The sequence below is a fragment of the Amblyraja radiata genome, chromosome 37, assembly GCF_010909765.2.
Source record: "Amblyraja radiata isolate CabotCenter1 chromosome 37, sAmbRad1.1.pri, whole genome shotgun sequence".
In the NCBI taxonomy this organism is placed as follows: Eukaryota; Metazoa; Chordata; class Chondrichthyes; order Rajiformes; family Rajidae; genus Amblyraja; species Amblyraja radiata.
Window position 1 is genome coordinate 316,899 of NC_045992.1, and position 19,118 is coordinate 336,016.

Here is a 19,118-nt window from a genome sequence, read left to right on the forward strand (position 1 = left end):
TTTCGAGATTATTTTAATATGTGGTCATTAGTGTTTTGTAACTATAGTTGGGGAGCAACTAGAACAAGTGTGTGTGGTTTTTTTTTAAATGTTTATTCTGTTCCTGGCAATAGGCTTTGATACTAGATACACTTTTTCTATGTAACATTTTAATAATTTGTAAGTGAGGGCAAATAAATATAATTCATTTACAAATTCTTAAAAGTTCAATTTCACAATTGTTCTTTTTATTAATTGCACTTCTGTTGTATAATCCCAATTTTAAAGATTTCAAATAACTTGGGATTAGTGCTCATGTCTGTTTGGAACTTCAAACTACAATTGCTAGTTCAGTGGATGTTAGTTGTTCTTATTGGGGTTGTTTTTATAATGTCAGTAATTCCATGTGTGAAATTGTGTGCATCTCAGACCCATGCCATTGGTCATACCAGGAATACTTGTCTTCTCCATTTATTAAAGCTTTCTTACTTATCAGATAATATATTTACAGCTCAATGTACTTTTCCATATAAAAAGAATGCTATTGTCTGTATGGTGAAAGCAGTACTAACAGATTTCTTTCTCCTCTGCATTTATGCTGATGTTATTCTTTGCCACACATCTCTCCATTATCAACTGGATATCAAGTGCTCTCAGCTGCTGTAGGAAGCCACGGTTTGGTAAGATGCACCGATGCTTCAGTACTTCTTCAACTGCATCCACCACCGTCAGGTTCTTGTAGATCATCAGGTACGCCAGCACCAAGGAGGCAGATCGGCTCCGGCCTCTTGCACAGTGCACAAAGACTTTAGCTGCACAGGAAGAAGAACAGCTTTTATTCAGAGGACCAATTGTTTCAAACGAGGAAAGGATTTCTGCAGCATCTGAGCTAGGAATTGTACACCGGTTAAAAATCATGTCAACCACAAATAACTTTGAATGTATGTAGAGAGCATACTGACTGGTTGCATGGTGGGCTGATTCGGTAATTCCAATGACCAGGAATGAAGGAGGTTACAGAAAATGATAGATAATGCCAAGTCTATCGTGGATACCGACGTTCCACCCATCAAAGGGATCTACAGCAAGCATTGCCTCAAGATGATGATCAAAGACACACACCACCCCGGCCACGCTCTCATCACTGCTACCTGAACATCAATCTGGGAACTGGCACCACCTGGTTCATGAAAAGCTTCTTCTCAGTAACCATCAGGCTGTTGAACACTGCTCAACACTAACCCCAGCCCTCCCGCAGTAACAAAGATAACAGACCCTGCACTAGTAAGTCTGCTCGACATACTATGGTGTTTGCACTATTACAGAATAACTGATGACATATATATTTACAGGTGATGCTGCATTGTAAAGCTGCCGCAAGTCTTCATGTCCGGTGCATATGACAAATAATCACTTGTGAATGTGGAAGCCTGCAATTTAAGCTGCAAGATGATCAGATCGGTATCTCTGAACAATCAGCGTGCAACTGTTGGTGTAGTCTCGTCTCACAGTGCAGCCATGTGTATGAGCCCACTGCATCAGACAGCTGGTGCAACGTGTAGCAGCAGACCTGCCCGTCAGGTGGAGCACAGGTTAGTTTGAAGCAGAAATATTGAACTGGTTACGATGAAAGTTTGTGGATTGGAAGCAGTAATGTCTCCACAATCTACCAGCTGCTGCCAACAGTTTCCGTTTATAATTCAGATTTTCAACATTTGTGCAATTTGATTTTGTTTCAATATACAAAATTACTTCCTGGCAAAAACAGCATTCAGTGAAATTTTGTACAAACTATTGTCTAAGATGCAAGATAGCAAAGAGCTTGACTGATATAAACAGACCGGCAACAATAATAATTAATAACATGTGCCGGATAACAACCATATGGTGAATTTATTAGAACATGAACACCCAATTAGAGTTGAGTTTAGAGTGTAATCTGGGCCATAACACGACACGAAAGTGAACATCACGGTGAATCAGAGCAGAATAGGATCCAGGGAAATGTATAAGATATTACTGCTTGACGTTTCATTATCAGTGGGACAGCTGCCCTTGTAACAGGAAATCAAAGGCTGTTGAAATGTCAGTGATGCACTCGGTAGTTTACTGCTGCTATTAATAATAATAACATAATAATAACTTTATTTATAAAGCACTTTAAACAACTGCAGTTGCCACAAAGTGCTGTACATGAGAACTCATGGACAAAAGGCTATTACAAACAATTAAAAACCATTAAAAACCGTAAAACGAAGGACTATAAAAAACACACTAAAAATTAAAAGACATTAAAAGCACTAAGAACAGGAGCAATGCCTCAGCCAGTGTCGAAAGCCAAAGAATAAAAATGTGTTTTTAGGGAGGATTTGAAGATGGACAGTGAGGGGGCCTACTGTATAATCAGGTTCTACTGTATCTGACTCAATATAATTGCCATCGTTTGCGCTAATGTGCCAACAGAACTCGGCTCTAGGGTGGTATTATTTTCCACTGAACCCTGATGGCTATTAATAGGTTGCATAACTGAATCTGATCCACACATCAGATACTGCAATGTACATCAGATACATCTGCCGATTAATATCAGACATTGAATGACGATGAACTTGACCATGAGAATGTAGCCATTAGGCTGGAGACCAAGGCAGTTACTGGTTTAACATGCATAATAAACAGGATGGATTGAGTTTGAGAGTCACAGAGTGGTACTGGCTCTTGGGCCCAACACTCTTCTGCCGACCAAGATGTCTATCCAAGCTAGTTCCGTTTGCCCCATATCGCTCATAAAACTTTCCTACCCATGTTGCTGTCCAAATGACTTTAAAGCATTATAATTGTACCTGCGTTACTACCTCCTCTGGCATATTGTTCCACATACCCACCACTCTCGTGAAAAACTTCCCACTCAGGGCCCTTTTAAATCTCTAGTCTTGTCCTCTACTTTAGACTCTCCTACGCTGGGAAGATTGTGATCATGCACCTCATTATTTTATATACCTCTATAAAGTCACCCCTCAGCCTCCTATACTCTGGTGGGGTGGGGGGGGGGGGGGGTGGTTACAGCCGATACAGCTTCTTCTTGCGTATGGCGTGCACAGCCTAAAGTTGTAGGACAACTTGTTCTATTTGATCTTAATTGATTGATTGCATTTGTCGAAACAGGGCAGACCACGTGAAGGTTGCAATCTCCCGCCCCAGCCGATCCAGCCTCTCCTTATGAATGAAACCTACTAGGCCCAGTAGCATCCTTGTGAATCTCATCTTGTGTTAAATGTTTATTGTTTTGTGTGTTCTTTATCATTGTACCGCTGCTGGCAAATTCATTTCATTTGCACTTTATGTGCAATGTGACGAATAAAACTAATTGTATTGCTGTTTTTCCAGCTTAATGACATCCATCCTGTAGCTGGGCAACCAGGACTGCATTCCGTGTGGTCTCACCAACGACTTTTACAGCTGTAACATAACATCCCAACTTCTGTCCTCAATTCTCTGACTAATTAAGGCGAATGTGCCAAATGATTTCTTCACCATCTGTCCACCTGTGTTGCCACATTCAGGGAAGTAGGTACATGTAGTCCTAGGTCTCTTTAGCCACAGCCCTACCATTTACTGTGTATGTCTTGCCCTGGTTTAACTTACTAAAATACAACACTTTGTTAGTTAAATTCTACTTGCCATTCCTCACTTCCACTTTTCAGCAAGAACCTGTTGCAAATGTAGATGCCCTTCTTCACCGTCCACTACACCACCAATTTTGGTGTCATCTACAATCTTACTAACCATATTAACAACATTGTCATCCAAATAAGATGAGAAACCACAAGGAGCCAGCACCGGCCCCTGAAGTACACCACTGGTCACAGGCCTCTAATAACAACCCAGCACCATCATCCTCTGCCTCCTTCCACCAAGGCCAATTCTGTGTCAACATGGCTAGCTCACCCCAGATCCCTTGTGATCTAAACCTTCCAGGCTCACTGACATGCAGGATCTTGTCAAAGGTTTAGTTAAAGTCAATTAGGCAGAGTTTAAAATCACGTTCAGGAAAACTGCTGAACCAGGTATTTATACCTTGTAAAACAATCCTAAATATGAGATAGTTCAACATAATTTCTGGCCTGTTGTCCCGGTGGCACCCTTTCAAAGACCTATCTTGTTGACCAACCCCCTCCCCCCCCCCCTTGTCCCTGCCCCATAGGTCCACAAATGTTATCATACTTCCACTTCTCCTTCAATAGGAACAACTAAATCCACAACCGTTGGCATATTCCAGGTGGTCCCACAAGAGAGAGCGGCTCTCCCTGGTCTCAATGATCTGCATTAGCAGTACAGGATTCCTCCGTGCCAACTCCAAGCATTCATCATTTTAATTCCTTGGCTAAATCTTCCCACCGTTTCCATGCACATATCCCCTCCCATCACTTCAGTATATCTATGTTCCATTTTCCTTTCGGGAGGTGGGAAGTATGATAGATGGAAAGATGTTTCTCGATATTTAACAGATTTTGTTTCTCCAACATACTTGGGGTTTGATATTATTGTATTATTACATAGTTTTAAGATTCCGAAGGAATAATCCCAGATAGGTGATGTGAAGTATAATTCTTTCAGAGTACAATGCATTGTGTTGTAATATGTTCATTACTTCTCTGCCAGCATCACCTGGTATGGAGCTCAAAAACCAAACTGTGGCCGAGGATGTCCGGTGTCACTCAACAGCGATAAGACAGAATTCCTCCTCATAGGCTCCAAAGCCACACTCAGCAAAATCAATAACCCCACTCTCACCATCGACAGCACCACTGTCTCCCCATCTCCCCAGGCCCGCAACCTTGGCGTGATCTTTGATTCCACCCTCTCCCTTGAGCCTCACATCCGCCATGTCATTAAAACCTCCTTCTTTCATCTCCGCAACATCGCCAAACTCAGACCCTCTCTCACACCTCCCGCTGCTGAAAGACTCATCCATGCCTTAATCTCCTCCCGACTGAACTATTGCAACTCACTTCTCCTTGGCATCAGCTCCACCTACATCAACCGACTCCAACTGGTCCAGAACGCAGCCGCCCGACTCATCGCCCACACCAAATCCTGACATCACATCACTCCAGTCCTCAAACAACTTCACTGGCTTCCCATCTCCCACCGAATCACCTACAAAATCCTGGTCCTCACCTACAAAGCCCTCCACCATCTGGCCCCCCCATATCTCACTGACCTCCTCTCCCCCTACCAACCCTCACGGTCCCTCAGATCCACATCAGCCGGTCTCCTCTCCATCCACAAATCCAACCTCCGCAGTTTTGGGGACAGAGCCTTCTCCAGGGCAGCTCCCAGGCTCTGGAACTCCCTCCCCCAACTGATCCGCAATTCCGTGTTGCTCACCATCTTCCAGTCCCGCCTCAAGACCCATCTCTTCACCTCTGCCTATCCTTAACCCCACGTCCCCCTCCCTTTTCATCTGTGCATTAATTGCCTCATATTGTGTTTTGAATTGAATTCTGTCTTTACTTTGCGTACTAGTCATGTCTCTACTATTTATTTCATTCCCCTTACATGTTTTTCCTCTGCCTGCTAAATTTTTGTAAGGTGTCCTTGAGACTCTTGAAAGGCGCCCATAAATAAAATTTATTATTATTATTATTACTTACAGCCAGGGTTGCTCAGTGCTCTGTCAATGTACTGAGCAGCAGGATAGAAGAATTGGCCCATATTAAAACTTGGCAGGTCTGCAGCCTCCACACCGTAGTAATCAACAGGCATGTCCTTGTAGTATTCCTCCCCAGTGCCCACATTCCATCGACCATGAGCTGCATTGAGGATATGCGTAAAACCCATCTTTTCGACTCTATAGCGGTCCAATGCAATCACTCTGCAACAAGATATATAATCACGGCTCAAGGCAGGGTGGAAAACATGACGACATTTAAAGCTAACAAATTTCAGAGGGAATACTCCTGGAACTTGAGAGGTTTCATTTCAAATGGTATATAAAATCACGAGGGGCACAAAGAGAGTAAATGCTCTGTCTTCTTCACTAGGGTAGGAGAATTAATAATTACTGGGGACAAATTTAATAGGAACCAGAGGGGCAACTTTTTCACACAGAGGGTAGTAGGTACATGGAATGAGCTGAACTAGTTGAGGCAGGTACAGTAACAATTCAAGGACACTTGGAAATAACATGAAGAGGAAAGGTCTGGAAGGATGTGGGCCAAACACACGCAGATGGGACTAGTTTAGATGGGATTGGCCCCTTGGAATTATGGAGTCATGGACAAGTTGGGCTGAAGAACTTGATTTTGTGCTGAATTCCTCATGATCAGGCTGCCCAAGTGTGAGAAGTTAAACGATTTTCAGTAATTACGTTGGTGATGATGGTTTTATATTATTTTCTAGATTTCACATAGCTTTGTCTTAGTAAATCCCACTGCCTGAATTCAAGAGAGTCAGACGGTGGAAATTAGTGGAGTGGCGATTACTAAGGAGAAGGTGCTTCTGAAGGTGGATTAATCACCTGGACAGGATGGACTGCACACAGGGGATGTGAAAGAGGTGGCTTTAAGAGATTGCAGAAGCATTAGAGTTGATTTTTCAAGAATCACTAGTCACAAAATCAAGTTCATCAGCCCAACTTGTCCATGACCCCATAATTCCAACGGGATAATCCCATCTAAACTAGTTAGATTCTCGCTAGAATTTAGAAGATTGAGGGGGGATCTTATAGAAACTTACAAAATTCTTAAAGGGTTGGACAGGCTAGATGCAGGAAGATTGTTCCCGATGTTGGGGAAGTCCAGAACAATGGGTCACAGTTTAAGGATAAGGGGGAAATCTTTTAGGTCCGAGATGAGAAAAACATTTTTCACACAGAGAGTGGTGAATCTCTGGAATTCTCTGCCACAGAAGGTAGTTGAGGCCAGTTCATTGGCTATATTTAAGAGGGGGTTAGATGTGGCCCTTGTGGCTAAAGGGATCAGGGGGTATGGAGAGAAGGCAGGTACAGGATACTGAGTTGGATGATCAGCCATGATCACATTGAATGGCGGTGCAGGCTCGAAGGACCGAATGGCCTACTCCTGCACCTATTGTCTATGTTTCTATGAGTAGTTCAGAGGATTGTAAAATTGCAAATATTACTCCACTGTTCAAGAAGGGATTGAAGCAAAAGAGGGGGAACTATACGCCGGTTCACCTGACTTCAATGGTTGGTGAGATTTTGAAATCCATTATTAAGGATGTGGTTTCTGAGTATTTAGATGCAAATGATAAAATAGGCCAAAGTCAGCATTGGTTTTGTGAAGGGGAGATCTTGACTGACAAACCTGGTGGAATCCTGTGAGGATGGATATAGATAGATGGAGGAGACTTGGTGGATGTTGTTTACCTGGATTTTCAGAAGGCATTTGATTAGGTGCCACAGATGAGGCTGCTAAAGAAGACGAGAGACGAGGGAAGATACTAACATGGATTGAAGGTTGAGCTGGATGGCAGAAGGCAACGAGTGGAAATTAAGGGCTTTTTCTGGTTGGCTGCCAGTGACTAGCGGAGTTCCACAGGGGTCGGTGCTGGGACCACTACTCTTCACTTTGTATATTAATGATTTGGACGTGGGGATTGATACAAAGATAGATGGAGAGGCAGGTAGTGTAGAGGCCGTTTGGGAGAGTGGGCAAATACGTGGCAGATGGAATACAGCGTAGCAAGGTGTAGAGTCAAGAATTATGGTAGTAGGAATAAAGGCACAGTCTACTTTCTAAATGAGGAGATGATTCAGGACTCAGAGGTGCAGGGGTCAGGACTGCTAGTGCAGGATTCCCCCAAAATTAAATTTGAAGTTGAATTGATATTGAGGAAGGCAAATGCAATGTTAACGTTTATTTTGAGAGAACTAGAATATAAAAACAGGGATATCATTCTGAGGCTTCATAAAAGACTGGTTAGACTGCATTTGGAGAATTGTGAGCAGGAAGGATGTGCTGGCATTGGAGAGGGTCCAGAGGAGGTTTACAAGAATGATCCTGGGGATGAGTGTTCTGGGTCTGTACTTGCTGGAGATTAACAGGATGAGGAGAGACCTCATTAAAACATACTGAATAGTGAAAGGCCTGGATAGAGTGGATGTGGAGAGAATGTTTCCCCTAATGGGAGAGTCTCGGACCAGAGGCCACAGCCTCAGAATAAAATGTACCTGCAGATAAAGATGTACATTTAGAAAAGTGATGAGGAAGATTTTCTTTAATCAGAGGGTGGCGAATCTGTGGAATTCATTACCACCGGCGGCAGTGGAGGCCAAGTCATGTTTAAAGTGGAGATTGGCAGATTCTTGGGTAATGTTGTGGGTTATGAGAAGGCGGGAGAATAGGGTTGAGACGGAACGATAAACCAGCCATGTTGAATGGAGTGGACTCGATGGGCCGAATGGTCTAACTCTACCCCAATGACTGATGAACACGAGCTGCAGTTGTGTGGAACGTACTCGTCTCCGATGGAAATGCCAGGCCAGACTTCGTCGACGTGAGAGAATTTTACAGAACCTTTCCAGAAGAGCCGCTCCAGTTCGAAGGCTCCAGGTGTCGTGTAGTCATTGTCGGGGTCCACAGTCACTGGCCTGTAGGGGTTTGGGGTCCTGCCGGACATCATCCCGTTAGAGCAAGCGGCCCAACCCGGGCGGTTCTCCAAATGTAATCTGTCTGGGATAGAGAAAACGCAGACATGTACACACAGAGCGCTAAGTGGGGCCGGTTTTCACCAAACGCCGCGGCAAGGCGCGTGTGAAGCGCGGACACGACGTTTGCTCGTCAGTAAAGCGGGAGATGGGGGGTTACTCACGGGGAACCGGCGCCGCTCCCGCTCCCGCTCCCGGACACGTTCCTTTAACCCGGCGCTCTCCGTATGTTCAGGGCGGCAGCTGCTTATTCTGCCCTTTGTCGGGCATCGGAGCCAGGACTATTTATAGCCGGAATCTGAAGCCACACTTGGGCCGGGGGGGAGGGGGGGGGGAGCGGCTCTGCGTGGATTGTCACCGTGACTTGTTTCTCAGTGAAGTTATAGCGACTTGTTCTGCTACTAAACTGCGAATGAATTGAAACACGTGTGTGGTTGTAAAGCGGCGGCCGGGCGGGTTCCCGCAGAAGTTCCTGCCTCTCCCTGGTGGAGGTGAACAGTGACGGGGTCCCGGGGAGGGGGGGGGGGTGAACCGACAACCACAGTGGCGCAGCGGTAGAGTTGCTGCCGCACAGCGAATGCAACACCGGAGACCCTGGTTGCTGTCTGTACGGAGTTTGCATGTTCTCCCCGACATGCGTGGGTTTTCTCCCACACTCCAAGGTTTGGTTTGGTGTAAATGTAAAAATTGCCCCCAATTGTCCGCGCCGACCAGCGACCCCTACACACTGGGGACAATTTCCGCACTGTATCTCTAAACTAAAGTAAGCAACTCGTCCGCAGTGTCGCTCAGCGCCCGGCTCCTATGTCCATCAGCCACGGGAATAGCGACTCCCTCGCCCGGGCCCGGCGAGCTCATGTGCCGGCAGCGCAATGAAGAAACAGCACCGGACATTGATTTCACATTTTCAGCCAAACATCGTTGGAATGGGTCAATTAGCAGCAAGTAAAACACTTAAACCAGTTGGTGAAATATTACTGACAGATGAAGGACTAATGCGGGTGAAGACATCACTGACCCGTGGTCATTCTGGGGAACTTCCCCGACATTGTCCTCTCATTCCCCGCCCGTGGAATGTCCTTGTGACCTCGGCCCAGGCTCGGTCATCGCCCCCCCCCCCCCCCCCCCTTGCGCCCAGGAACCCGCGATTCGGACAGATGTTCCTGTGTCATGGCCTCCAGGAGAGTCAAACCCCTTCACAGATCACGAGCTGAGGACCAGGGTGGCTGCCCAGCTGATCCCCATCGCAGAGAGAACGAGAGATCAGCGCCGACCACCCGCGTTGGCAGTGAATCACAGTGAAACCCCTCTATGATCTTTGGTGAAACCTGTCCTGTCCATGTTCGGACAGTGAGATCAATCAGAGAGTCAGTGGTTTGATTTATAGACGCGCGGGGTGCGGTTTATCCTCCCCCCCTTCTTGGTCTCTGGACCGGGGGCCCAGCGAACACTTGGATAGAGACATTAAACATATTATTTTGTTTCAGGCGGAAGACAAGGCGGCTTATAAATGGATGACATTGAAGCTGTCGATATACGAGTTGGTTTATTTCGCTGCCGCGAGCAACAGGGACCTCACTGTCGGCAGCAGCTTCACGGCCGACGTGTCCGTCCTTCGGTAACCGCTGTTAAACAAGGAGCCGGGGGGGGGGGGGGGGGGTGCGGGTGTGAAAGCTCTGGGCAAGAGCGAGGGGATATTCTGATCGCAGCCCGTGGTGGCGCAGCGGGTAGTGCTGCTGTCCGGCTGTCGTCAGGACTGAACCCACTCACTGTCGGTGTGGAGTTTGCACGTTCTCTGCGTGACTGCGGTTTCCTGGCACATGCCCAAAACGCGCGGGTTGGAGGTGAACTGACCAGGGGAGGGGGATTCGAATAAATGTGCGATTGGCGGTCGGCACAGCCTCAATGGGCCGAAGGGCCTGCTTCTGTGCTGTATATCTCCATAACTCTACAACTGTCAGAGGTTGCAGCGTAATGCAAGGTCTTTGGGCGAAGATAAATGGCCGGGGGGGGGGGGGGGGGGGGGGGAGAGTTGGAGACGTGGGGACGTGACTGCTGATATTCTAGAGGAGGCACCGTGAACCCGCAGGTGTTAAATGCAGACGAGGCCGTCACTGCGGGCAGACAGTCGCCTCCTTGGTCGCGGCAGCCCCGGACAGTGACCCCGCGACCGTCACAGGATCATGTAACTCTTCCCGCAAACGCTGCGGCTTCTTTGCGCTTAACTCCATGTCCAAGTTGCGTAACTGTTGCAGGAAGCCGCGGTTGGGTGAGATGGGTCTGTAGAGAATGACCCTGTGAGTGGCGTGGAGCAGAGACCGTTGTCCATAGATCATCAGGTAGGCCAGCACTAGAGCGGCCGAGCGGCTCATCCCCAGAATGCAGTGGACCAACAGCCTCGCTGAGGGACACAAAGAGAGATACGCAGAGATACACGCACACACACACACACACACACACACACACCGATACACAGATACACACACAGATACACACGCACACATACACACACACACCGATACACACACCGATACACACACACACCGATACACACACACACACCGATACACACACACACCGATACACACACACACACACAGATACACACGCACACATACACACGCACACATACACACCACACACACACACACACACCGATACACACACACACAGAGAGATACGCAGAGATACACACACACACACACCGATACACACACACCGATACACACACACACACCGACACACACACACACACACAGATACACACACACACACCGATACACACACACGCACACATACACACCACACACAGATACACACGCGCGCACACACACACAGATACACATACACACACCGATACACATACACACAGATACACACGCACACATACACACACAGATGCACACGCACACACACACACACAGATACACATACACACACACAGATACACACACACAGATATACACACACAGAGATACACACACACAGATACACACACACAGATACACACACATATACACACACACATACGCAGATACACACACACACATATACACACACACAGATATACACACAAATATACACACACACAGATACACACACAGAGATGCACATACACACACACATTGACACACACACACAGAGGGAGAATTGTTTAGTTACAGGCAGACTGAACTGAGTTGCATAATAAAGTTTGCTTTCTAAACTTACAGGCGGCTGTTGTGCTACTGGTGAGCGTGCCGACTAGAGACCCCCGTCTCAAGTCTCGGAACCCCACGTTGCCGGGTTCCTGTTTCCAGCGCCTGTCCACTGGGCAGGCGGGTCCTAAACCAGTGGACAGGCGCGGTCTCTGGGTGCACTCTGTACAATTCTGGTCGGCCCGTTACAGAGTGAACGGGGAAGCTTTGGAGGAGGTTTGTCGGAATGATGCCGGATTACAGAGGACATGACTTCAGAATAAGAGGACATGACTTCAGAATTAAGGGACAGAAGTTTAGGGGTAACATGAGGGGGAACTTCTTTACTCAGAGAGTGGTAGCGGTGTGGAATGAGCTTACAGTGGAAGTGGTGGAGGCAGGTTCGTTGGTATCATTTAAAAATAAATTGGATAGGCATATGGATGAGAAGGGAATGGAGGGTTATGGTATGAGTGCAGGCAGGTGGGACTAAGGGAAAAAAGTTGTTCGGCATGGACTTGTAGGGCCGAGATGGCCTGTTTCCGTGCTGTAATTGTTATATGGTTATATGGTTATTACAGGGTTTGAGCTACAGGGAGAGGTTGAACAAACTTAGGTTTTCTCTGAAATGTCGGAGTATTGCAAATTATGGCAGGCATAGATACGGTAGATAGGTGGAAATATGTAAACCTAGAGGGCATAGTTTTAAGACGAGAGGGTGGAAGGAAGGGGGTTAAGGGGATGTGCAGTGCAAATGTATTTTTACGCAGAGGGTGGTGCTGCCGCGGCAGATACGTTGTGGCATTTATGGGCATAGAGGCAATGGGGCATATGGAGGTACATTAGATGGTTTCTTGGCATCATGTTCGGCACAGACACTGGGCCGAAGGGCCTGTTCCTGTGCTGTTCAACGCCCCCTGTCTGGGTCCGGCCCCGCTAGCAGCGAGTTGAGGGTCGCGGACACACCCCGCTGGTCACTCTGCCAGCGGCTCCGGCCGCTCAGAATGAACAACAGAATATCTCTCACCTTCTGGATCCCGCAGCGTCTCCTCGATGTGTTCCGCTGCCGGGTAGAAATAGCGGCTGAGGTCAAACAGCGGGCAGTCGTCCGCCGCGAAGCCTCGGTACCGAAACCTCCTGCCGTAGAAGATGGCGTCGCCTTTGCTGCCGCTCTTGTTGTGCGCCACGTTCAACACATGTGTGATTCCCAATCTCCGCAGCCACTTCTTGTCGTGAGCGACCAGCCTGTGGCGGGAACACAGTGAGTGAGGTCCCTATCAACGCTCCACCTTCACCGGTCTGGTCCGTCCCCGCGCCTCGTTACAACAGTTGTCTCTGTCAGGCCTCTCGCCGGCAGCGGGGACAATGAGACATAGAAACATAGAAACATAGAAATTAGGTGCAGGAGTAGGCCATTCGGCCCTTCGAGCCTGCGCCGCCATTCAATATGATCATGGCTGATCATCCAACTCAGTATCCCGTACCTGCCTTCTCTCCATACCCTCTGATCCCCTTAGTCACAAGGGCCACATCTAACTCCCTCTTAAATATAGCCAATGAACTGGCCTCGACTACCCTCTGTGGCAGAGAGTTCCAGAGATTCACCACTCTCTGTGTGAAATCAAAGTTCTTCTCATCTCGGTTTTAAAGGATTTCCCCCTTATCCTTAAGCTGTGACCCCTTGTCCTGGACTTCCCCAACATCGGGAGCAATCTTCCTGCATCTAGCCTGTCCAACCCCTTAAGAATTTTGTAAGTTTCTATAAGATCCCCTCTCAATCTCCTAAATTCTAGAGAGTATAAACCAAGTCTATCCAGTCTTTCTTCATAAGACAGTCCTGACATCCCAGGAATCAGTCTGATGAACCTTCTCTGCACTCCCTCTATGGCAATAATGTCCTTCCTCAGATTTGGAGACCAAAACTGTACGCAATACTCCAGGTGTGGTCTCACCAAGACCCTGTACAACTGCAGTAGAACCTCCCTGCTCCTATACTCAAATCCTTTTGCTATGAAAGCTAACATACCATTCGCTTTCTTCACTGCCTGCTGCACCTGCATGCCCACTTTCAATGACTGGTGTACCATGACACCCAGGTCTCGCTGCATCTCCCCTTTTCCTAGTCGGCCACCATTTAGATAATAGTCTGCTTTCCCGTTTTTGCCACCAAAATGGATAACCTCACATTTATCCACAGTATACTGCATCTGCCAAACATTTGCCCACTCACCCAGCCTATCCAAGTCACCTTGCAGTCTCCTAGCATCCTCCTCACAGCTAACACTGCCCCCCAGCTTAGTGTCATCCGCAAACTTGGAGATATTGCCTTCAATTCCCTCATCCAGATCATTAATATATATTGTAAATAGCTGGGGTCCCAGCACTGAGCCTTGCGGTACCCCACTAGTCACTGCCTGCCATTGTGAAAAGGACCCGTTTACTCCTACTCTTTGCTTCCTGTTTGCCAGAAAGTTCTCTATCCACATCAATACTGAACCCCCAATCCCGTGTGCTTTAAGTTTGTATACTAATCTCTTATGTGGGACCTTGTCGAAAGCCTTCTGGAAGTCCAGATACACCACATCCACTGGTTCTCCCCTATCCACGGTACTAGTTACATCCTCGAAAAATTCTATAAGATTCGTCAGACATGATTTACCTTTTGTAAATCCATGCTGACTTTGTCCAATGATTTCACCACTTTCCAAATGTGCTGCTATCCCATCTTTAATAACTGACTCTAGCAGTTTCCCCACTACCGATGTTAGACTAACTGGTATCATTCATCATTCATATTATCGTGTGCTGTAAGTTGGTGATGCAGCATGGTTAGGGTAGAGTTGATACGCTGCTGAGTGTTGTATATGTGACTTACTCAACAATACCTCTCTCTCCTTCCTCCCCAAAGGCCCAGTCTGATCACATTCTCTTCAATCCAGCAGAGACAACGGTTTGTTTTCCCTTTTGACCAAATTTGAGCCTCTGATGTTATCCAAGGTCCCCAATCTTATCCCTCCTCCTGGGTTGTTGATTAGTGCAGGTGTCACGGGCCACGGGGAGATTAGGGTTGAAATGGGAAAGATAGATCAGCCATGATTGAATGGCGGAGTAGACTTGATGGTCTAAATCTTCTCCTATCATTTATGGAACCCGCCGGTCCTGAGCTTTGATGGACTGGCCTTTAAACGACTCCCGCGTTAGCTGTGGACTTGCTTGCTAACAGATGGGGCCAACAGCTCCGGCCCAACAACGCTGCAGGCGAAGCGCGGCCATCCTGCCCTCCCCGGCGCCCAGCAGCAGCTTAAAGCGAGCGGACAACGCGTGTGTGGGACTGGAGTGAGCGGCGAGGCCGGGTGGTCGCCTAAAACAACGTCTGTACTCACAGGTCTCCGATGTAAAGATTGGGCCAAACTTCATCGACGTGGTTCAGCGGCACCTGGCTGCTCTCCAGCGCCGTCTCCAGCTCCAGGATGGAGGGGGTTCCCGGGTCACCGGGGGCGGGGACGGTGGCGGGACCGGGATCATTTTGGGGCGGAGACGTCGCCGCCATGTCCCGCCGCTTTCTCTGTGTTGTCTGCCCGCTTCTCGCCGCCGGTCACTGGCGCCCTTCTGGTTTGACGTTTGCAGACAGCTGCGGCTCGCTGAACTTACCCGCGTCTGTTGACAACTGACCCGGACCGTGTTCAGACCGGGGAGGGCGAAGTCCGGGAGATCCCGAGGGCTCAGAGCGACGCTCAGAGTGGACATGAGGAAGAAGCTGATGGAAAAGCGGGTCGTGGAGGGGTGGAGGGGAGGGGTAGAGGGGGTGCTGTGAGCGGTTGCCTAAAATTGGAGAATTCAACATTCATACATTTGGGTTACAAACTGCTGTTCCTCTAGTTTGCTTGTGGCCAATGGAGGCGGTCCAGGACAGAAAGGCCAGTGTGGGAATGGGAATGGGAGGTAAAATGTAGCAGCCGGGAGGTCCGACAGACCTTGGGAAGTTCCGTGAAACGGTCGCCGAGTCTACGCTTGGTCTCGCCCGTGAACAGGAAGCCAGGATGTCAAAACAAAGTCGCAGCTGAGTCGACAAAATTATCTTTTATTAAAACTAATTGTCTGCAGGTAATAACAGCTCTTCACAATTGCAGAAACACTTCAACAATGACACGGCTCCTTGGTCTAGTTCCAGGTAAAGTGAGAATCTGGCGCCAGTAGAGTTTGGGACTGTGCGTGTTCATCAACAGAATGAGTGTGAAGTTCACTAAAATACTCGCGCGTCTCTGCTCACAAGCAGTTATTTCACCACAATGAGTTATCGTTAAACAGTAGTCCTACTGCAGACAAGAATTGCTCAACATTTACTGAGCCGCAAAGAGATGACTAAATCAAACTTTCCTTTCTTGCTGTAATTTTGTGTCCAAGGTCCGCAACTGTTTCAGAAATCCTCGGTTGGGGTAGATGCGTCTGTGTTTCGCCACCGTGATGACGGCATCCCACAGCGAGAGGCGTTGGTGGATCATTAGATAAGCCAACGCCAGAGTGGCCGCCCGGCTATATCCGAAAGCACAATGGACGAAGACCTTCCCTGAGACAAAGCAAAGCCCGCAGTGACTCCAACCAACTGGCAGCCGACAGTAAATGCCCAGTAAATGATACCTGTTCCATAATGTGTGAACTCAGGAAATAACCACATTTGACACAGTGAGTGTCTGGAACACACCGCCACGAGTCGTGGTTTAGTTGCGTTTATTGTGGAGGCAGATACGATAGTGGCGTTTAATAAGCTTTTAGATAGGGACCCCGAACATCATCTCTGTAATCTTCCTGCCCTATCCCTTCCCTACACCCCACCACGTGACTGTGTCCGACATAAGCATGGGCGGGAAGGGTCTCGACTCCAGAGGGATATGGACTAAATGCAGGCAAATGGGACTAACCCAGAATGCCAATTTGGTCAGCATAGACAAAATGGGCCGAAGGGATTGTTTCCGCGCTGTACATTGTTCTATGATTGCATAATGTTCGTATGTCAATCTAATCGTGAACCCGCCGACACTGGACAACACCAATGTAGTGGATCAGAGGTTATGGGGAGATGGCAGGAGAATGGGGTTGAGGGAGAGATAGATCAGCCATGATTGAGTGGCACAGTAGACTTGATGGGCCGAATGACCTAACTCTGCTCCTATCACTTCTGAACACACGGGAGCCCTGGAGCGTGGAGAGAGTGCACAGAGTCTTTACACACAGAGAGGGCTTGCATGTTCTACTGAAGTTAACAATGTGTGCGTGTGGCACACGGGGATGGTTTCTTACCTCCAAGAACATCAACTGCCTGGTGAATGTATTCAGCTGCGGAATAGAAATATGCGGAGATGTCAAAGTGGGGCAGGTCGCGGGCGGCGATGCCGCGGTAATCCATGGCGGTCCCGTAGAAGTCTTGGCAGCCGCTGGATGCCAGCTGTTTGTGGGCAGCGTTCAGTACGTGGGTGATGCCCAGCTTCCACAGCTGGAACCTGTCGTGGGCCACCGTCCTGGAGGCCAAGCAGAGGTCAGAGGTTAAGTCAAAGGTCAGAGACAGGGTCAGACACCGTTTCCCAATTCTGAGGCGTTTCGGTTGCGAACATGGGGCGGTTCGGCACCGGAGAGGCTTTCCCGCCTGTCCCGTCTGCATGCCCCCCCCCCCTGCCTTGAAACGTCCGGCACCGGCCGAGGCTCCAACGTTGGGGACCTGGGACCCGATGGAAACATAGGCGACAGGTCACTTCTCGGGCAGCCGGGCCGATATGTACAGATATACGGAGAGGCAGAGGGGGGATGGGGCCCGCGGAGAGTCCTCTTGGAGCAGGTGAGTGGGTGGCCTGAGTTTGAAGGGCCGAGTGGTCTACCCTGATGTGCCCGGTCAGTGTGGGCGGTGAGCCGGTCCCGAGGCGGGGATCAGTCATTCTGCCGCCGCCCCTGGACACTCACTCACTCACTCACTCACTCACTCACTCACTCACTCACTCACTCACTCACTCACTCACTCACTCACTCACTCACTCACATGTCCCCGATGTACAGACTGGGCCACACCTCGTCCACCCGACTCAGCGCCACTGTGTTGTCGCGCAGGAGCCGCTCCAGCTCGTTTACTGTGGGGGTCCCGGCGCCGGGCATCGGGGGGTGGACACTGGGTCCGGACATGGCCTGAAGTCGGGGCACCGTCGCTGCTCCGAGCTGCCTGCTCGCTGTCAGTCTCGACTGATGACAGGTGCCAGTGTTCGCCTGATGCGACCCAAAACAAAACCCCGCCCGGTCCGTATCCGATATCTCAAAACAAATCCACACAAAGATTCTGGTTCCGTGGTTCAGGTCTGGGCTGAAGAACTTGAATGAATGACCGACACAAGTCACGTCCATTCACGGACACATAATATATTTAACAAAGTACTGGCGTGTGTTGGCGTGAATCTTATAGAAACATATACAATTCTTAGAGGATTGGGCAGGGTAGATGCAGGAAAAATGTTCCCGATGTTGGGGGAGTCCAGATCCAGGGTCACAGTTTAAGAATAAGGGTTCGGCCATTTAGGATTGAGATGAGGAAAAACTTTTTCACCCAGAGTTGAGAATCTGTGGAATTTTCCGCAGGGGGCGCTGTGTCTGTGTCTCCAGTACTGCAGGGGGCGCTGTGTCTGTGTCTCCAGTACTGCAGGGGGCGCTGTGTCTCCGGTACTGCAGGGGGCGCTGTGTCTGTGTCTCCAGTACTGCAGGGGGCGCTCTGTCTGTGTCTCCAGTACTGCAGGGGGTGCTGTGCCTGTGTCTCCGGTACTGCAGGGGGCGCTGTGTCTGTGTCTCCAGTACTGCAGGGGGCGCTGTGTCTCCGGTACTGCAGGGGGCGCTGTGTCTGTGTCTCCGGTACTGCAGGGGGCGCTGTGTCTCCGGTACTGCAGGGGGCGCTGTGTCTGTGTCTCCAGTACTGCAGGGGGCGCTGTGTCTCCGGTACTGCAGGGGGCGCTGTGTCTGTGTCTCCGGTACTGCAGGGGGCGCTGTGTCTGTGTCTCCGGTACTGCAGGGGGCGCTGTGTCTGTGTCTCCAGTACTGCAGGGGGCGCTGTGTCTGTGTCTCTGGTACTGCAGGGAGCGCTGTGTCTCCGGTACTGCAGGGGGCGCTGTGTCTGTGTCTCCAGTACTGCAGGGGGCGCTGTGTCTCCGGTACTGCAGGGGGCGCTGTGTCTGTGTCTCCGGTACTGCAGGGGGCGCTGCGTCTGTGTCTCCAGTACTGCAGGGGGCGCTGTGCTGGCCGGGGGGGAGGGGGCGGGGGCT

The 19,118-nt window shown here is 49.1% G+C and overlaps 2 protein-coding genes across 2 annotated transcripts; both read right to left on the reverse strand.

The window, feature by feature from the left end:
- Positions 1-418: 418 nt before the first annotated feature.
- LOC116966390 (dual specificity phosphatase DUPD1-like) lies at positions 419-15,469 on the reverse strand. Its single transcript, XM_033012595.1, has 5 exons — positions 15,213-15,469; positions 12,857-13,074; positions 8,465-8,678; positions 5,637-5,857; positions 419-791 (listed from the first exon to the last, which is right to left on the reverse strand). Exons 1-5 carry the CDS (start codon positions 15,377-15,379, stop codon positions 547-549), a joined length of 1,065 nt encoding a protein of 354 aa, XP_032868486.1. The 5' UTR covers positions 15,380-15,469; the 3' UTR covers positions 419-546.
- Positions 15,470-15,890: 421 nt separating this feature from the next.
- Positions 15,891-18,037, reverse strand: LOC116966393 (dual specificity protein phosphatase 13-like). Its single transcript, XM_033012597.1, has 3 exons — positions 17,858-18,037; positions 17,128-17,345; positions 15,891-16,396 (listed from the first exon to the last, which is right to left on the reverse strand). The coding sequence occupies exons 1-3, from the start codon at positions 17,995-17,997 to the stop codon at positions 16,197-16,199; spliced, it is 558 nt and encodes a 185-aa protein (XP_032868488.1). The 5' UTR covers positions 17,998-18,037; the 3' UTR covers positions 15,891-16,196.
- Between the last annotated feature and the right edge of the window lie 1,081 nt (positions 18,038-19,118).

Coding starts and splice junctions, on each gene's coding strand:
- LOC116966390 (XM_033012595.1), bottom strand. CDS start 15,379: ATGGCGGCGACGTCTCCGCCCCAAAATGATCCCGGTCCCGCCACCGTC. Junction 8,679..12,856: donor GACGCTGCGGGATCCAGAAG/GTGAGAGATATT, acceptor TCTCTATCCCAG/ACAGATTACATTTGGAGAAC. Junction 792..5,636: donor AGCACTGAGCAACCCTGGCT/GTAAGTAATAAT, acceptor CTTCCTGTGCAG/CTAAAGTCTTTGTGCACTGT.
- LOC116966393 (XM_033012597.1), bottom strand. CDS start 17,997: ATGTCCGGACCCAGTGTCCACCCCCCGATGCCCGGCGCCGGGACCCCC. Junction 17,346..17,857: donor AGTCTGTACATCGGGGACAT/GTGAGTGAGTGA, acceptor CTTGGCCTCCAG/GACGGTGGCCCACGACAGGT. Junction 16,397..17,127: donor GGCAGTTGATGTTCTTGGAG/GTAAGAAACCAT, acceptor GCTTTGTCTCAG/GGAAGGTCTTCGTCCATTGT.